The 16,309-nt window shown below is 45.8% G+C and overlaps 1 protein-coding gene across 2 annotated transcripts; it reads left to right on the top strand.

Moving 5' to 3' along the window:
* The first annotated feature begins 5,615 nt into the window (after positions 1-5,615).
* On the top strand, positions 5,616-16,055 carry LOC134943381 (protein S100-Z-like). 2 transcript variants are annotated; one of them, XM_063932264.1, is made up of 3 exons: positions 5,616-5,671; positions 14,922-15,123; positions 15,794-16,055. In XM_063932264.1, exons 2-3 carry the CDS (start codon positions 14,983-14,985, stop codon positions 15,926-15,928), a joined length of 276 nt encoding a protein of 91 aa, XP_063788334.1. In that variant the 5' UTR covers positions 5,616-5,671; positions 14,922-14,982; the 3' UTR covers positions 15,929-16,055. The 2 variants fall into 2 exon arrangements, with proteins under 2 accessions (XP_063788334.1, XP_063788335.1); XM_063932265.1 differs by having other exon boundaries at positions 5,623-5,666.
* Positions 16,056-16,309: the final 254 nt, after the last annotated feature.

Below are 16,309 nucleotides of genomic sequence, written 5' to 3'. Positions count from 1 at the left end.
TGCAGCGCATTCATCAGAAGTCAGTGACAAGTTCAAAAACTTTGGGCGACAGCGGAAGCAGTCCACTGACCAGTAAATTCCTTCCTCTTGTAACCAAGCTCCCGCAAACCACACCACCAACTCCCTCAGTGTCAATTTCCTCCTTACCCAGGAAAGCCAATAGTCCTGCAGGCCATGTCACTGGCAAGTCTGACGAGTCCTCTCCTGCCTGGGATTCCTCCGATGCATCCTTGAGTGTAACGCCTACTGCTGCTGGCGCTGCTGTTGTTGCTGCTGGGAGTCGATCTTCATCCCAGAGGGGAAGTCGGAAGACCACTTGTACTACTTCCAGTAAGCAATTGACTGTCCAACAGTCCTTTGCGAGGAAGATGAAATATCACAGCAGTCATCTTGCTGCAAAGCGGATAACTGAGGCCTTGGCAGCCTGGGCGGTGAGAAACGTGGTTCCAGTATCCATCGTTACTTCAGAGCCAACTATAGACTTGATTGAGGTACTGTGTCCCCGGTACCAAATACCATCTAGGTTCCATTTCTCTAGGCAGGCGATACCAAAAGGGTACACAGACCTCAGAAAAAGAGTCACCAGTGTCCTTAAAAAATGCAGTTGTACCCAATGTCCACATAACCACGGACATGTGGACAAGTGGAGCAGGGCAGACTCAGGACTATATGACTGTGACAGCCCACTGGGTAGATGTATTGCCTCCCGCTGCAAGAACAGCAGCGGAGGCACCAGTAGCAGCATCTCGCAAACGCCAACTCGTTCCTAGGCAGGCTACGCTTTGTATCACCGCTTTCCAGAATACGCACACAGCTGAAAACCTCTTACGGCAACTGAGGAAGATCATCGCAGAATGGCTTACCCCAATTGGACTCTCCTGGGGATTTGTGACATCGGACAACGCCAGCAATATTGTGCGTGCATTACATCTGTGCAAATTCCAGCACGTCCCATGTTTTGCACATACCTTGAATTTGGTGGTGCAGAATTATTTAAAAAATGACAGGGGCGTACAAGAGATGCTGTCGGTGGCCCGTAGAATTGCGGGCCACTTTCGGCGTTCAGGCACCGCGTACAGAAGTCTGGAGCACCACCAAACACACCTGAACCTGCCCTGCCATCATCTGAAGCAGGAGGTGGTAACGAGGTGGAATTCAACCCTCTATATGCTTCAGAGGATGGAGGAGCAGCAAAAGGCCATTCAAGCCTATACATCTGGCCACGATATAGGCAAAGGAGGTGGAATGCACCTGTCTCAAGCGCAGTGGAGAATGATTTCAACGTTGTGCAAGGTTCTGCAACCCTTTGAACTTGCCACACGTGAAGTCAGTTCAGACACTGCCAGCCTGAGTCAGGTCATTCCCCTCATCAGGCTTTTGCAGAAGAAGCTGGAGACATTGAAGGAGGAGCTAAAACAGAGCGATTCCGCTAGGCATGTGGGACTTGTGGATGGAGCCCTTAATTCGCTTAACCAGGATTCACGGGTGGTCAATCTGTTGAAATCAGAGCACTACATTTTGGCCACCGTGCTCGATCCTAGATTTAAAACCTACGTTGTATCTCTCTTTCCGGCAGACACAATTCTTCAGGGGTTCAAAGACCTGCTGGTGAGAAAATTGTCAAGTCAAGCGGAACGTGACCCGTCAACAGCTCCTCCTTCACAATCTCCCGCAACTGGGGGTGTGAGGAAAAGGCTAAGAATTCCGAGCCCACCCGCTGGCGGTAATGCAGGGCAGTCTGGAGCGAGTGCTGACATCTGGTCCGGACTGAAGGACCTGCCAACGATTGTCGTCTACTGTCACTGCATATGATTCTCTCACCATTGAAAGAATGGTGGAGGATTATATGAGTGACCGCATCCAAGTAGTCACGTCAGACAGTCCGTACGTATACTGGCAGGAAAAAGAGGCAATTTGGAGGCCCTTGCAGAAACTGGCTTTATTCTACCTAAGTTGCCCTCCCTCCAGTGTGTACTCCGAAAGAGTGTTTAGTGCCGCCACTCACCTTGTCAGCAATCGGCGTATGAGGTTACTTCCAGAAAATGTGGAGAAGATGATGTTCATTAAAATTAATTATAATCAATTCCTCCGTGGAGACATTCACCAGCAGCAATTGCCTCCAGAAAGTGCACGGGTACCTGAGATGGTGGATTTCAGTGGGGATGAATTAATAATCTGTGAGGAGGGGGATGTACACAGTGAAAGGGGTGATGAATCGGACGATGATGATGAGGTGGACATCTTGCCTCTATAGAGCCAGTTTGTGCAAGGAGAGATTGATTGCTTCTTTTTTGGTGGGGGCCCAAACCAACCAGTCATTTCAGTCACAGTCGTGTGGCAGACCCTGTCACTGAAATGATGGGTTCGTTAAAGTGTGCATGTCCTGTTTATACAACATAAGGGTGGGTGGGAGGGCCCAAGGACAATTCCATCTTGCACCTCTTTTTTCTTTCATTTTTCTTTGCATCATGTGCTGTTTGGGGACAATTTTTTTGAAGTGTCATCCTGTCTGACACTGCAGTGCCACTCCTAGATGGGCCAGGTGTTTGTGTCGGCCACTTGGGTCGCTTATCTTAGTCACACAGCTACCTCATTGCGCCTCTTTTTTTCTTTGCGTCATGTGCTGTTTGGGGAGTATTTTTTTGAAGGGCCATCCTGCGTGACACTGCAGTGCCACTCCTAGATGGGCCAGGTGTTTGTGTCGGCCACTAGGGTCGCTTAGCTTAGTCACACAGCTACCTCATTGCGCCTCTTTTTTTCTTTTCATCATGTGCTGTTTGGGGAGTATTTTTTTGAAGGGCCATCCTGCGTGACACTGCAGTGCCACTCCTAGATGGGCCAGGTGTTTGTGTCGGCCACTTGTGTCGCTTAGCTTAGTCACACAGCGACCTTGGTGCGCCTATTTTTTTCTTTGCATCATGTGCTGTTTGGGGAGTATTTTTTTGAAGTGCCATCCTGCCTGACACTGCAGTGCCACTCCTAGATGGGCCAGGTGTTTGTGTCGGCCACTTGTGTCGCTTAGCTTAGCTGTCCTGCGACCTCGGTGCAAATTTTAGGACTAAAAATAATATTGTGAGGTGTGAGGTGTTCAGAATAGACTGGAAATGAGTGGAAATTATGGTTATTGAGGTTAATAATACTATGGGATCAAAATGACCCCCAAATTCTATGATTTAAGCTGTTTTTTAGTTTTTTTTTTTAAAAACACCCGAATCCAAAACACACCCGAATCCGACAAAAAAATTTCGGTGAGGTTTTGCCAAAACGCGTCCGAATCCAAAACACGGCCGCGGAACCGAACCCAAAACCAAAACCCGAAAAATTTCCGGTGCACATCACTAATATATATATATATATATATATATATATATATATATAAACACACACATACACAGTATATATATATATATATATATATATATTTATTTATTTATTTATTTATTTATTTATTTATTTATTTATATAATGTGCATACCGCCCAACATGACCCTCTCCAGGAGGGACACAATGCTCTGCTTCTGGATTTTTTTCTTCATTTATGATTGCTAGCACATGGGTCGAACAGGTTAATAAATGAGACAGGTGTTTCACCACAGGTGACGGCAATCATAAATTAAGAGGGAAGAGCAGGAGCAGAGCATTGTGTCCTCCTGGAGAGGGTCATGTTGGGAGGTATGTACAGCATTCAAAAGTTGCAGTACACCCTTTTCTTTCAAAAATTAGCAGGAAATGGGAAAACTTAATACTCCAGTAAGGTATGGGTGAGGCTATCTTTTAGGGTATGTACCAAACATTGGCGCCATCTTGAAATCGGCCATCTTGAATCTAATCAGTTTTTTTTTATGGAAAGGGGGTCGTGTAACATGTCAAACAATATCAGAATTTGCTGAAAAGTTTACAGCTGCAAACCGATTTGAAATAGCAGCTATGGTTCAAAAGTTACAACACTTTTTGTTGTTGTAGGTAACTGAAGATGGCTTTGACAAAGGAGGGGAAAATTGAGGTCATTTTGATGTCTGTTCTATTTATTTACTAAGCCTTGGAGACAGATAAAGTGGAAGGAGATAAAGAACCAACCAATCAGCTCCTAACTGCCATGTTCCAGGCTGGGTTTTTAAAATGACAGGAGCTGGTTGGCTGGTCCTTTATCTCTTTCCATGGCTCGGTGTAGAGAAACACCCCTCAATAGGTTCCATGGCTACTGATCTGAACTTCTGTGCACCAGGGTCAGCGCATGGCACATATAGGATTGTCTCCTTATCACTGTTATTATGTAAAAAGACCATTTTTATCCCTTTTTGAGAGGACTTGGCCATTATTATTGTGTGTATATATATATATATATATATAAAAAAAGTATGGCTGCTCCGGCACTCCACAGAGTCCAAAGCTGGACTCGACCTGCTCTGGTGCCCTCCCCAACCGGGGACCGGTGGTATGTAATGGAATAAACGAGGCGGCACTCAGAGACTTTCAATTCAAACGTGTAATTAGTGCAAAACCTTTCTTGCACGTTTTGCACTAATTACACGTTTGAATTGAAAGTCTCTGAGTGCCGCCTCGTTTATTCCATTATATATATATATATATATATATATACTGCAGACTTACCATTCTATGCCTATTTTCTGGGGCGCTCATATTTTACACAGGTTCTGGGTCTGGGTAACGTTAAGCCTGCATATCACCTGGGTTTAATCAGCCACAGATCCTGTATAATCAGTGTCCCAATGTATAGCGTTTGGGACCTCACCCTCACATACAAGGCCATCTCTAATTCCACTGCTCCCTACATCTCCAACCTCCTTTCCCTTCATACTCCCTCCCGCCCCCTACGGTCGACTAATGACCGTCGCCTCTCCACCGCCCTGGTCACTGCTTCCCATGCACGAGTTCAGGATTTTGCCCGTGCTGCACCCCTTCAGTGGAACGCACTCCCCCGCTCCATTAGACTCTCCCCGACCTTGCAAAGCTTCAAACGGGCACTAAAAACATACCTATTCATCAAAGCATACCCTCCCGATGCATAACCCAGTGCTGAAGCTGCGCCTCCACCCCCCTGCCTCATGCCGTGAACATCTCAGCTTTGCTTGCATACTGCCATCAGGCTACCTCCCACTTGCCTGCACCTCTTGTCATTTGTCTGTCGCCCCTCCCCACTAGATTGTTAGCTCTTCAGAGCAGGGCCCTCTTTCCTCTTGTTATCTAAGCCCTCGTCTCGACACATTTCACTCGCAGCTCTCCCCTACTCAATGACCATCTTTATCCTGCTAGTAAAGGCTCATCTCCATCTATGGCCACCAGCCTCTAGTAGTACGATGATCACTCCATCAATACTTACATCTTAGCTGTATTATGTCTTGAGAACGTGTGGTGCTCTGTTACCTGTACTCTATTTCTGTTATTTATTTACTGTAATGCTATGTTTTGTCTCCCTGTACTGTCCTTTGTACGGCACTGCGAAACACATGTGGGGCCTTATAAATAAAATGTAATAATAATAATAATAGCGTTAGTATGGAAAGCCTATGTATAGAGCTACTGCTGTGTGTGTGCTAATTACTGCTAATTACATGTGCAGCCCATTAGCCAATTAAGGATAATACTTATATACCTGGCTCAGTCATTACCTCACATGCTTCTGAGGAAGCTGGTGTACTAACTGTGTAAGGTAATGGTATGGGTGGTCTGGCTGGTATCTGTGGTCCCACCTGGGACATTCCTGCTCACCATGGACCTTTGTTCATACTTCAAAGACTGATCACTTATTCATGACTTTCTCCCCTACTTACCTGTCTCACCGAGTATGTCACTTATCTGCTGCACAGATATACCCTGACACAGGTGCTGCACCATCCGCTATATACCTGGCCCTTAGCACAGTCTTGCATTGCTTATAGTTGGCTACTTTCCTTTCATTATTATAGTGGGATTTCTACATCTGAGTCTATAATGAAATTGGGTGGTGGCTGGATGTGGTTCCTGCATTTGTCTGTCTTGGCTAGATTCTACTAACCGTGCATATATATCCCGCACTGAAATATGTCATTGCTTTTTTAGTTGTATATTATAGGTTAATATTCTTATCACTTAGATGTGCTCCCCTGACTGTCTTGGTACCTGCTCTGTAATCTATGCAGATAATGCTGGGGGGGGGGGGTGATGGTACCAAACTGACTGTTTTTAGTGTATTACACCATTTAATGGTAACTATACTGTTTAGCAATATACATATACAATTTTCATAATTGAGAAACCATATACTAGTGTGATGTACTGCATTGACTCGTTTGGGAGATATCTATAAATGAAATTGCATGATCTGATATTCACACAGATGGAGCCATGCTCATCTATCCTTCTAATAGCATTACAGAGGCAGTGCTGTCAGACTTAATCTCCTGCTGTATTCTCTCTGCATTGTATTGTAGCTGAGAACAATAGATGAGAGGCTTATGCTAATAAACCATGGTGCACCTAGGTGCAGTAAAGAAGGCTAGATGTGAGAGGCTCCATCTGTATTAAGCCTGGAGAAGTGATAAACCAGTGATAAGTGCAATGTGATAATGCACCAGCCAATCGGCTCCAATATGTAAACTAGCAGGTAGGAGCTGATTGGCTGGTGCATTATCAACTTATCACTGCTTTATCACTTCTCCAAGCTTAATACATCTGCCCCATAGTACGTTATCTGGTGGCTAGTACATGACGTGCAGGCTGGCTCCAGTTACTGATGCCCTCAGGTAGGACAAGTCTGTATCTGCTTCAGCTTCAATTTAATATGGATGCTGAGACCAGCACTAAGGGCCTAATTATCAACATTATTTTTACTGAAATGTGAAAGGGAATTTTTCACATTATTTTAGTTTCACATAAATGTACTAAACGGGATTTGGAGAATTCTCGAAACTCCTATCTCTATCCAAGGTCGTGGAGACCTTATCATTTCTGACCCCGTCTTTTGCCAATATTTACAAAAAAAACGAGTTTGTCCGATTTTATTTATTTTTTTCCTCAAAGTCCCAATCCGGGAATTTACTAAGCACAAATCTCGGCAGTGTCTGGTTTATTCGTAATGGATTTAATGGCAAAGTTCTGAAATACGAATGAATAGACCATCGGTCAAACGCGGCTGTTATTTCATACAATACGGGTATTCACTATTCATTCGTATTTGGGTGTTAGTCTCTGAGTGCTCAAGTGCAGGTCTAATTTTTTGCGAATCGTTAAAAAAAGCAGCAAAAAAATAGACCTGCTTTCTCTGGCTGGGTCCACAGGATTATCCACAGGATAACATTGGGATATTGTCGAGCGACAGCGAAAAAGGCACCAACACGGTCACAAGCTTTCTAGCCTCCCAGGATGCATTGGGGCCTCCACTATATAGTCCCGCCCCCTGACTCAGTCAGATCAGTTTTTTGCTTGGTGCGGCAGGAAGCCGCATGGTCAGGGCTGCTGTGAAAGCAGCCTCAAGTTTTCATTACTTTATTTTTATAGACTTACTGTTTTGGTTTGAGCGACTTCTCTTAACAGCGTCTTAAACGTGTATTAGAAAGAGTCGCTCCAACAACTCTCCACCGGGTCGCAACAACGCTTACCTTCGCGGTACAGTGCTGTCTCGACGGGCGTCTGTGTTGGATGTTCTAGCAGGTCCAGCAGACGTTACCAGGCTGTGGCCGGAGCATGGGGAGACAGTGAGTATATGGACTTCTTCTTACTAGAGGGGTCAGGACACAGCTACGCTGATTTGGTGGAGACTACAAACAGCGTGTTGATGCGCCGAACATCTCGAGTGTGACAGCGCTACGCTCCGGGGATCATAGGCGCCAGGACTAGGTGAGGCCGCGATCCTGGGAGTTTAAGTCAACAGGGGGTTTCAGACGCTCTCCTGGCCGTCCCTCCTCCGAGTTCATGGCCAGTTCCCGCGGGTCTCTCGTTTCATGAACTGAATGACCTCACTTCCGGCTCAGACGCTACCACGAGGGTACTCGGTCGCAGCTTAGACGCTGCGGTTGTGTACACTGGATATAAACCCGCCAGACCGAGTCGCAGGCCTTTAGTGTCTGCATGCACGTGGAGTCGCTCAGTGTCCGTTGGTGAGCGTCCGTGTCCGTTATCAGTTACTAAGAGCGGCAGTGTACACCAGTAGCGTCTGAATCCACTCGGCGTCTTTCGAGCGTCTTTGCTTGGATATGGAAGTGTGGTGAGTCTCCCTGTATCCCGCTCCCTGGAGGCAGGGTATACAGTACTAAAAATTCCTTCTACTTCTTAGTGTGCACTGTTAATTTTTAGTACCTATTGCATATGAGACCTGTATATTACTGTGTTTTCTGCATGTTATGTTGAAAAAGAACCAGTTAAACAGAAGTACAATTTTCCTACTTATGTATAAGTTATTATGGAGGTTGTATTCTCATATGACAATGTCTAATGCTTTAACATGTGACTGACTGCTAGTATGTGTGCTAACTTTTCTGTGTAATGTCAGTCCTGTTCTGACCCTCAAATCAGGTGCACTGTGGTCAGATTGATTTCACCTCTATATACTGATTATAGGGTGTGGTTCAGTCACAAAATTGTGTAGTCAATATCAGAAAAAATGTCTGAGTGGCAAAAGTGATGAGGAGAATTTGTCAAGCACTCCTACAGCCCTAACATGCTTATCTTGTAAGTCAGGGGTAATTGATATGATTCAATTGGTCACTTATGAGGGTTTGTGTGCAAACTGTTTCACTTTTCAGCGAAGTAAAAAACAGGAGTTAGTTCAACCTCCAGTAGAGCCACCATGGAATATGTTCGCAAAGACTCTGTCTTCAATAGCAGACAGGTTAGCTCCAGTAGCACCACCTCAGGGGTTAGGTTACACTATGAACCCATACATGCAGCTCCCTTCCTATGGTTTGGTTCCAGTAGCCTCTACAAGCAACCAAGGGGTAGGTAAGACTAAGACAGATACGTCTGTATGGCAGACTACACAAGGATACATCGGATGATGATGCGGAAACAATAGATTCAACTCCGTATGATGATCAGTCGCAGAGCTTTAGTTCAGATGATGTAGCTGAACTCATTAATGCAGTAAAGGCTGTGCTTTCTCTGGAAGAACCAGCTAAGATGGCGTTAAAAGTAAAAGCACCTGTATTCAAACGAACAAAGTCAGTGAAAGCTGAATTTCCAGCGTCACAGGAGTTGACGGAAATGATGGATGAGTCTTGGGCAGCGCCCGGTAAAAAGTATAAGATTCCTAGGAGATGGGATTCTTATTATCCATTTCCTGCTAGAGATTGTTCGAAGAGAGAAGTTCCTCCAAAAGTAGATGCACATGTTCTGCGACTCGTGCACAAATCTGCTTTGCCACTGTCATCTACCTCTTTGAATGATGTCACAGACAGGAGGGTAGAGAGCCTATTGAAAAATATTTTTTCTCTTGTGGGTGCAGTGGTAAGACCTGCTATGGCTTCGGCCTGGGTAGCAAAGGCAATGGGCGAATGGATAGAGGAACTAGAGAATGACATCCCCTCTCCTACTAGGGAGCAAGAGGATCGTCTTTGCCGTTTAAGACAATCTGCCCTGTATTTAGAAGAAGCAGCCATTGATGTAGGCACTGTTGCTTCTAAAGCTTCAGCCCTGGCAGTAGTTGCTCGCAGAGCAGTCTGGCTACGAACCTGGAAGGCAGATGCGGAGTCCAAGAAGGAATTGGAAGCATTGCCTTTCGTGGGTAATATATTATTTGGAAAACCTTTATCGGATATCCTAGAGTCAGAGGCTGAATCGAAGGTCATATTTCCGGCTACCTACAACCCTAAATCCAAGGGTTTAAAATTTCGCTCATTTCGCTGGCAAAGCAAAGCGAAAGGTAAAGAGGAGCCTAAACAACCCCAGTTTAAATCCAGGGGTAGGAAGCAGTGGGCTAGCAAAAAGCCAGCTTCCAAACCTGAACAGAAGCCCTCAGACTGAAGAGACTGGCCTCCGCCTGGAGGATTCCAGGGTTGGGGGCCGACTCCTGCAATTTGCACACACATGGCAACAGTCAACAACGGATGCCTGGGTGCAGAAGGTAGTATCTCAGGGGTATGGGTTCCCATTCACGAGGCAGCCTCCTCAAAGATTTTTTTGCACCAGCCCGTCTCGTATAGAGTTGAAGGCCAATGCCCTGCAAGAAGCAGTCCAAAAATTACTGCAGTCAGGTGTGATTGTCCCAGTACCTCCATCACAAAAGGGACAGGGGTATTACTCCAATCTGTTTCTAATCCAGAAACCAAATGGGTCATATCGACCAATTCTAAATCTGAAGATGTTGAACAATTTCATATGGATCCCGAAGTTCCACATGGAGACGTTACGCTCCATAATGTTGGCTATGGAACCGAGAGACTATATGGTATCTCTGGATGTGCGGGATGCTTACCTACATGTGCCTATAGCACTATCACATCAGTGTTACCTCAGGTTTGCCATCCTCAAGGAACACTTCCAGTTCCAAGCTCTGCCCTTCGGGCTAGCTACAGCACCCAGGGTGTTTACCAAGATCATGGTGGTTATGGCAGCTTGTCTGCGCAAACGAGGGATAAGGATATTCCCATACCTAGACGACCTATTAATCTTAGCACAGTCGCAAGATTTACTGTTGAGCCATCTCCAACAGACGATAGTTTGTTTACAGAAACACGGGTGGCTCATAAATTGGGAGAAGTCGTCCCTGAATCCATCACAGCGGATGGTTCATTTGGGAGCCATATTGGATTCAGACCTACAGAGTTCTCTTACCAGAGAAGAAAATAGTCAAGGTGCAGGTCATGGCTCAGGAAGCGTTGCTAGCCCAGACAATGTCAGTCCATGCAGCAATGCGACTGTTGGGTCTGATGGTATCAACGTTCGACATGGTGGAATATGCGCAATTCCACTCCAGACCATTGCAGCATCTCATTTTGACAAAATGGAACGGAAATCATCAAACAATAAAGAAGCAGATGATAAAGATTCCAGTAAATGTAAAAAGGTCTCTAACATGGTGGCTACAGACAGACCATTTAAACAAGGGGAGACCCTTTTGGATAAAAGAGTGGCAAGTCCTGACGACAGATGCCAGCCTGCAAGGTTGGGGGGCGGTACTCGGAAGCCTATGGTTCCAGGGAAAATGGACCGCAAGGGAAAGTCGCCTGCCAATAAATCTGTTAGAAATAAGAGCCATTTACTTGGCCCTAGTTCAGGCAAAGGAAAATCTACAAGGAAGACCAGTCCAGATCCGTTCAGACAATGCGACGGCAGTAGCATACCTAAATCATCAAGGAGGGACTCACAGCAAGAGTCTGATGGAGGAAGTTACTCCCATTCTAAAGTGGGCAGAACTCCATCTCCCAGCATTGTCAGCAGTATTTGTCCCGGGTGTACTAAATTGGGAAGCGGATTTTCTCAGTCTGCACACCATTCAGGAAACTGAATGGGCACTACACCCAGAAGTGTTTCAGATACTGGTGAACAGATGGGGTCTACCAGAGATAGACCTTATGGCGTCTCGTCTAAACAACAAAGTTCCGAGGTACGGATCAAGAACAAGGGACCCAGGAGCAGTCCTGGTAGACGCACTGTCAGTAGAATGGAGGTTTCAGCTGGCATATCTGTTCCCTCCAATATCTCTGTTACCCAGAGTAGTGAGAAAGATAAAACAGGCAAAAGGAGCAATCATTCTAATAGCTCCAGCTTGGCCAAGAAGGCATTGGTACACAGATCTGTGGAGAATGTCTGTGGAAGCACCGATACTGCTCCCTCAACATCCAGATCTGTTAATGCAGGGTCCTTGTTGTCAGTCATCTGGATCGCCTGTCTTTGACGGCGTGGCTGTTGAAACCTCTATCTTAGAGGCTAAAGGATTTTCAAAGCAAGTAATCCAAACCATGCTTAGAGCAAGAAAGCCTTCTTCGGCCCGTCTATATCATAGAATATGGCAAGCCTATATTCATTGGTGTTCTGGAAAAAATTACAATCAAAGAGTCTTTAAAGTAGCTAGAATTTTGGATTTTCTGTAGGCAGGATTGGATAAGGGGTTGAAGGTTGCTTCCTTGAGGGTGCAAGTCTCAGCGTTGACTGTATGGTTTCAGCAGAAGATTGCTGACCTACAGGATGTACATACTTTTTCCCAAGGAGTAGTACATATTCAACCTCCATTTGTTCCTCCTGCAGCTCCCTGGGATTTGAATTTAGTTCTTAAATTTCTCCAGGGTCCTTTGTTTGAACCACTTGAGAGAGCAGATCTTAAGTGGTTAACGGTTAAAGTTCTTTTTTTACTGGCAATGGCGTCAGCCAGAAGAGTGTCAGATTTAGGAGCATTATCATGTAAGTCTCCTTTCCTAAGTTTTTTTCCAGACAGAGCAGTTCTCAGAACGAGATCTAGTTATCTTCCAAAGGTGGTGTCAAAGTTTCACCTGAATGAAGAGATTGTAGTCCCAGCTTTTCAGGTATCGGGACTATCTGCGGGAGAAGCGTCACTGGATGTGGTCCGGTTTTTAAAAATCTACATAGATCGTACTAGTGCCATCAGAAAAACAGATTCCCTCTTCATCCTCTACGGATTCCATAGGAGAGGTTGGCCTGCTAGTAAACAGACGCTGGCGAGATGGCTCCGAATGGTAATATCTGAAGCTTATTCTCATGCAGATCTCCCTATTCCGGCTAATGTCTCTGCACACTCTACACGTAAGGTAGGTCCTTCTTGGGCAGCACAACAGGGTGCATCAGCAGAACAGATATGTAAGGCAGCCACATGGTCTTCCATAAACACATTCATCAGACATTATGCCTTGGATACTTTTGCCTCTCATGACGCAGACTTCGGGCGAAAGGTCCTCCTGTGCAATCAGGAGCGTCCCCACCACTAAAATGGCTTTGGGAATCCCAATGTTATCCTGTGGATAATCCTGTGGACCCAGCCAGAGAAATAAACGTTATGGTAAGAACTTACCGTTGATAACGTGATTTCTCTTATATCCACAGGGATCCCACCCGGACGCATCTGATTTGAGGATCTAGACAAACACTAAAAACCTCTTCCTTCTTGTATGGAAGGGTGTGCATGTGTGTTCTTATCGCCTGTACAGGTCTCTACCTAATGTTCCTGCCTATAATCGCTGTGGAAAGAACTGATCTGACTGAGTCAGGGGGCGGGACTATATAGTGGAGGCCCCAATGCATCCTGGGAGGCCAGAAAGCTTGTGACCGTGTTGGTGCCTTTTTCGCTGTCGCTCGACAATATCCCAATGTTATCCTGTGGACATAAGAGAAATCACGTTATCAACGGTAAGTTCTTACCATAACATTTATTTTTCTAGTCTAGTTTGCATAACTATGCACGGATCGGTGAGATCTGTGCATGGGTATCTATGGGAAAGGGTGTGTTTACAGTAAAAACAAAATAAAAAAAATGCGTGGGGTCCCCTTTCCTAAGCATAACCAGACTCTGGCATTTTGAGTCGGTCCTGGTTGAAAAAATATGTGAAAAGAAATGACAGGGGTTCCCCCATATTTCATCAACTAGCAGCGGGCTCTGGTCCTGGTTCAAAAAATACGGGGGACAAAAAGCGTAGGGGTCCCCCGTATTTTTTAAACGAGCACCGGGCTCCACTAGCCGGGTACATAATGCTACAGCTGGGGGACACGCTTATTGTGGTCCCGGCGGCCCTGGCATTACATACCCAACTAGTTACCCCTGGCCGGGGTACCCTGGAGGAGTGGGAACCCCTTAAATCAAGGGGTCCCCCCTCCAGCCACCCAAGGGCGAAGCAGAGAAACAATGGAGCGCCTATGCGCTCCATTGTATCCAATGGTGGGAACTTTGCGGTCAGCGGTGAGTTTGGTCAACCGCTGACCGCAAAGTTCCCACCATTGGATACAATGGAGCGCATAGGCGTACCCTGAGGATTCTACATGAAGAAGAGGACAGTCTCGTGTGAACATAGGTGTGCATGTATGTAATGAACTTATACTGTCACGGTGTGTCCTGTTTTTTGTAGACTATTTTTTTAGTAGTAGTACTACAGGTACCAGCGGGCCCGGGTTTCCACCACATGCTGGTACTTGTGGTTCTCCAAGTACCAACTTGCGGGGAGGCTTGCTGGGACTTGTAGTACTGCTACTAAAAACAATATTCTGATTTTTTACACTTGGCTATCAGCCCCCCATCCGCCGCCCTTGGATGGGGGGGAAAGCCTCGGGCTTCACCCCTGGCCCATGGGTGGCTGGAGGAGGGGACCCCTTGATTTAAGGGGTTCCCACTCCTCCAGGGTACCCCGGCCAGGGGTGACTAGTTGGGTATGTAATGCCGGGACCACAATAAGTGTCCCCCGGCTGTGGCATTATGTACCTGGCTAGTGGAGCCCGGTGTTGGTTTAAGAAATACGGGGGACCCCCTACGCTCTGTCCCCCATATTCTTTGAACCAGGACCCGGTGCTGGTTTAAATATGGGGGAACCCCTGTCAATTCCCCCCCCCCCCCCCATATTTTGTCAACCAGGACTGGCTCAAAGAGCCCGAGGCTGGTTGTGCTCAGGAGGGGGGACCCCCACGCAATTTTTTTTTTTCTCTGAATTTAACACTTTAAACACCTTAAGGTACACAATGAAGCCCTGCACGGATCTTGCAGATCCGGCCGGGATTCCTTGTGTTTTGTCAGGCAGTGTTTTACTCATCACTCCCGTAAAACACTGCCTGACATTACGAATCACATCGACATCGGAAAATATGAATTTGGAAAAATCGGCAGCTTGGTGAATGATCATATCGGGATTCAAAAAGTTGCAGTAAAATGCACCCAATACCATTCGAGTTCAAACACCCTTAAAAAAAAAAAAAAAAAACCCCGCAAAAACACAAATCTTAGTAAATATACCACTTTGTCTGTTTCTAACCTCCCATATTTCTATATGCAGCTTGCTGTCCCGCCTTACCACAGCCTAAGCTCCCAGCCTTTGACAACCCACCTACCCTGAGATGCCTACACAGTTGGAAACTGCCCTAGAGGAAATGATCGCTGTATTCTATGAATTCTCCAAACAGGAAGGTAACCAGAACCTTCTGACCAAGGGAGAGCTCCAGAAACTGCTGCAGGAGGAGCTGAAGCTTCCTGAGTGGGTGAGACCATCTGTAGGACTATGGGGACATGTGTGCCAAAAGGGTTATCTAGGAGATGGACAGTCGTATATGTAGCAGTGGTCACTGGTTTGTGGGTTGGAACACCAAGTGGAAGTGTTGGGAATGGTTTGGGTTCCCATAGAATCAGAACTTTAGTATTGTAAACTGAGCTTCTGGGCACTAGTTCTTGGAGACAGAACTAAAGGCGGCCTTATGATGTGTGGGGGATGGTAAAGAGGTTCCTAGCTTTGAGAACTTGAATAACCTGCTCTTTGATCCACCTCCCATGGGTCATGTCTTGAAGATTTTGGATAGGTGCAGTAATGTTCTAGAGTCTGTGCCACAAGGGATTCTTGTATGGTAGATTTCATAAAGCCAAGACCACAGCAACCAATAAGATTCTGTCTAGCATTTTCTAGAATGCAATATGGAAATGATAGCTAGAATCTGGTTGCCTTCAGCAACACCACAGCTGGTCTGTTTTGGAAGCTGTAGTAAATCTACCCCACCAGATACTACAATGTCAAACTCTTAAAGGGTAAATCTATTCAGATGCCCCAGGGTGCTGTGTAGTACAGCTCATGGCTCACTGGGAAGTGGTGGTATGTAACTATAAGAGGTGGTTAATAACTGTAATCCTGATCTCTAACCCTCTCCCTTCCTCTTACAGACCCAGAAAGATCCGTCATATGTGGACATCATCCTGAAAACTGTGGATGAGAATAAAGATGGACAGGTTTCCTTCGAGGAGTATGCAGAGCTGGTGTCTAGATTAATTCAGTCTTACCATGACTTCAATCAGTGATATTTAGAAAGTTTGTGATTGGTGACCACTTGTGCTATCCTCTGGTTCCACACTTTTGTTTGAGTAGTGACCATGTGTGTTGTCACCTGGAGCCACACTTCTGTCTGAATAAAATCTCTAATGTGAAGATCAGTGGTGTACATTTATCCCAGTCACCCAGAGGAAAGTTAGAACCAATAACCATAGAAGTAACATTTATAATTTGCATACTACAAAATGATACAGAACAGCTGATTGGTTGCCATGGGCAATGTCTCCACTGGCTCACTTCTCCACTCTTTTCACTGTTTCATGAATAGACCCCTGAGCCTGAAGCACACAGGACCTAGGATCAGTGTCTCTCCATACTAGTGTGTAGTGGGAGTTGCTCTGCCTACACCA

The sequence above is a fragment of the Pseudophryne corroboree genome, chromosome 7, assembly GCF_028390025.1.
Source record: "Pseudophryne corroboree isolate aPseCor3 chromosome 7, aPseCor3.hap2, whole genome shotgun sequence".
In the NCBI taxonomy this organism is placed as follows: domain Eukaryota; kingdom Metazoa; phylum Chordata; class Amphibia; order Anura; family Myobatrachidae; genus Pseudophryne; species Pseudophryne corroboree.
The sequence above is the reverse complement of the archived record's forward strand: the minus strand, read 5'-3'. Positions and strand labels throughout refer to the sequence as shown.